We start from the raw sequence: 994 nt of genomic DNA on the forward strand, positions 1-994 counted from the left end.
CTGTTTGTAGGGTGTTCTGTGCTCACTCTACACTTCCAAGCTTCCATACTAGATTAGTGCTTTGGTTAAGATTTCTTCACAAACCTGTTGATCACCACAGACTTCATAGCAAAACCAAGATTATTCCTAATATATGAAGACTTACATACCTTTCTATTCTTTCATATACTGAAAATGAGCGGAAACACAACTCATAATTGTGTTGTGGTTTTTTAAGTTACCTGGTACTGAAAGCCAACAAATGTGCTCTCCCCACATTTCAGAAAAGCATGGCACTAAGATTAAAAGCATACCACTAGATCTTTCCAGAGCAAAGGGAAGCAGGTTTACTCACAAGTATCAAGACAAACCACCGTGTCGTCAAAATGTTCATCTTCTTCTTCAACAGGTGGTTGAGGGGACTTGGCCCTGAACAAAGCGAGAACCAAACAGAAGATAATAAAGTGACATGTATTTTCAAAACGTTATAACAAACATTTCTGCACTTCTCCTCACTCACAAAATGCTGCTGAGCATCAAGTCTTTTTTACCTGCTGTACTTATTTTCCTCAATGTATTCAAAATATCCACGTCCATGGTCTTCACGTGGTCTCTTCACTCCCCTCTTTTTCTCACCGGGTTTTTGTTCTGTTTTGCCATCTCCTGCAAAAGAATTCACTATTTATTGTAATTACACCGATTAAGCCTTTAATTGGGAATACAATCCGTAGGATGGTTCTGACTTTATAAATCGGCAAGAACCTACATGAGAACCAGCGTGAGAAAAGTGATAGCATCCTAGGAAAGGTATTTTGATTTCTACTGAGGTAAAACCTCGTCCATCTCGAATTTTCTCAGAACGCTCAAAATCTGTGTGCTAGCTATATCACTTCTGATCCCCGACGGAGGCGGCCAGTATACCGCGCAGCAGCTGGTACAGATCCCCAAGGGAAAGCCACGGGGGGTGGGAAGAAAAAAAAACCAAAACAAAAAAAGGACAAAAAAAAAAGGACAA

General features: G+C 40.2%; 1 protein-coding gene across 1 annotated transcript in view; it reads right to left on the bottom strand.

Annotated features, from left to right (window-relative positions):
* HNRNPU (heterogeneous nuclear ribonucleoprotein U (scaffold attachment factor A)) overlaps positions 1 to 642 on the bottom strand; it is a gene marked incomplete at its 5' end in the record, with an annotated part of 11,591 nt that extends 10,949 nt beyond the window's left edge. The window contains 2 exons of the mRNA XM_009082767.1: positions 335 to 408; positions 531 to 642. Of these exons, the coding sequence (XP_009081015.1) occupies positions 335 to 408; positions 531 to 642 (186 nt within the window). The remainder of the gene's footprint in view (positions 1 to 334; positions 409 to 530) is intronic.
* Positions 643 to 994: the final 352 nt, after the last annotated feature.

Source organism: Acanthisitta chloris, unplaced genomic scaffold (genome assembly GCF_000695815.1).
Source record: "Acanthisitta chloris isolate BGI_N310 unplaced genomic scaffold, ASM69581v1 scaffold43589, whole genome shotgun sequence".
In the NCBI taxonomy this organism is placed as follows: domain Eukaryota; kingdom Metazoa; phylum Chordata; class Aves; order Passeriformes; family Acanthisittidae; genus Acanthisitta; species Acanthisitta chloris.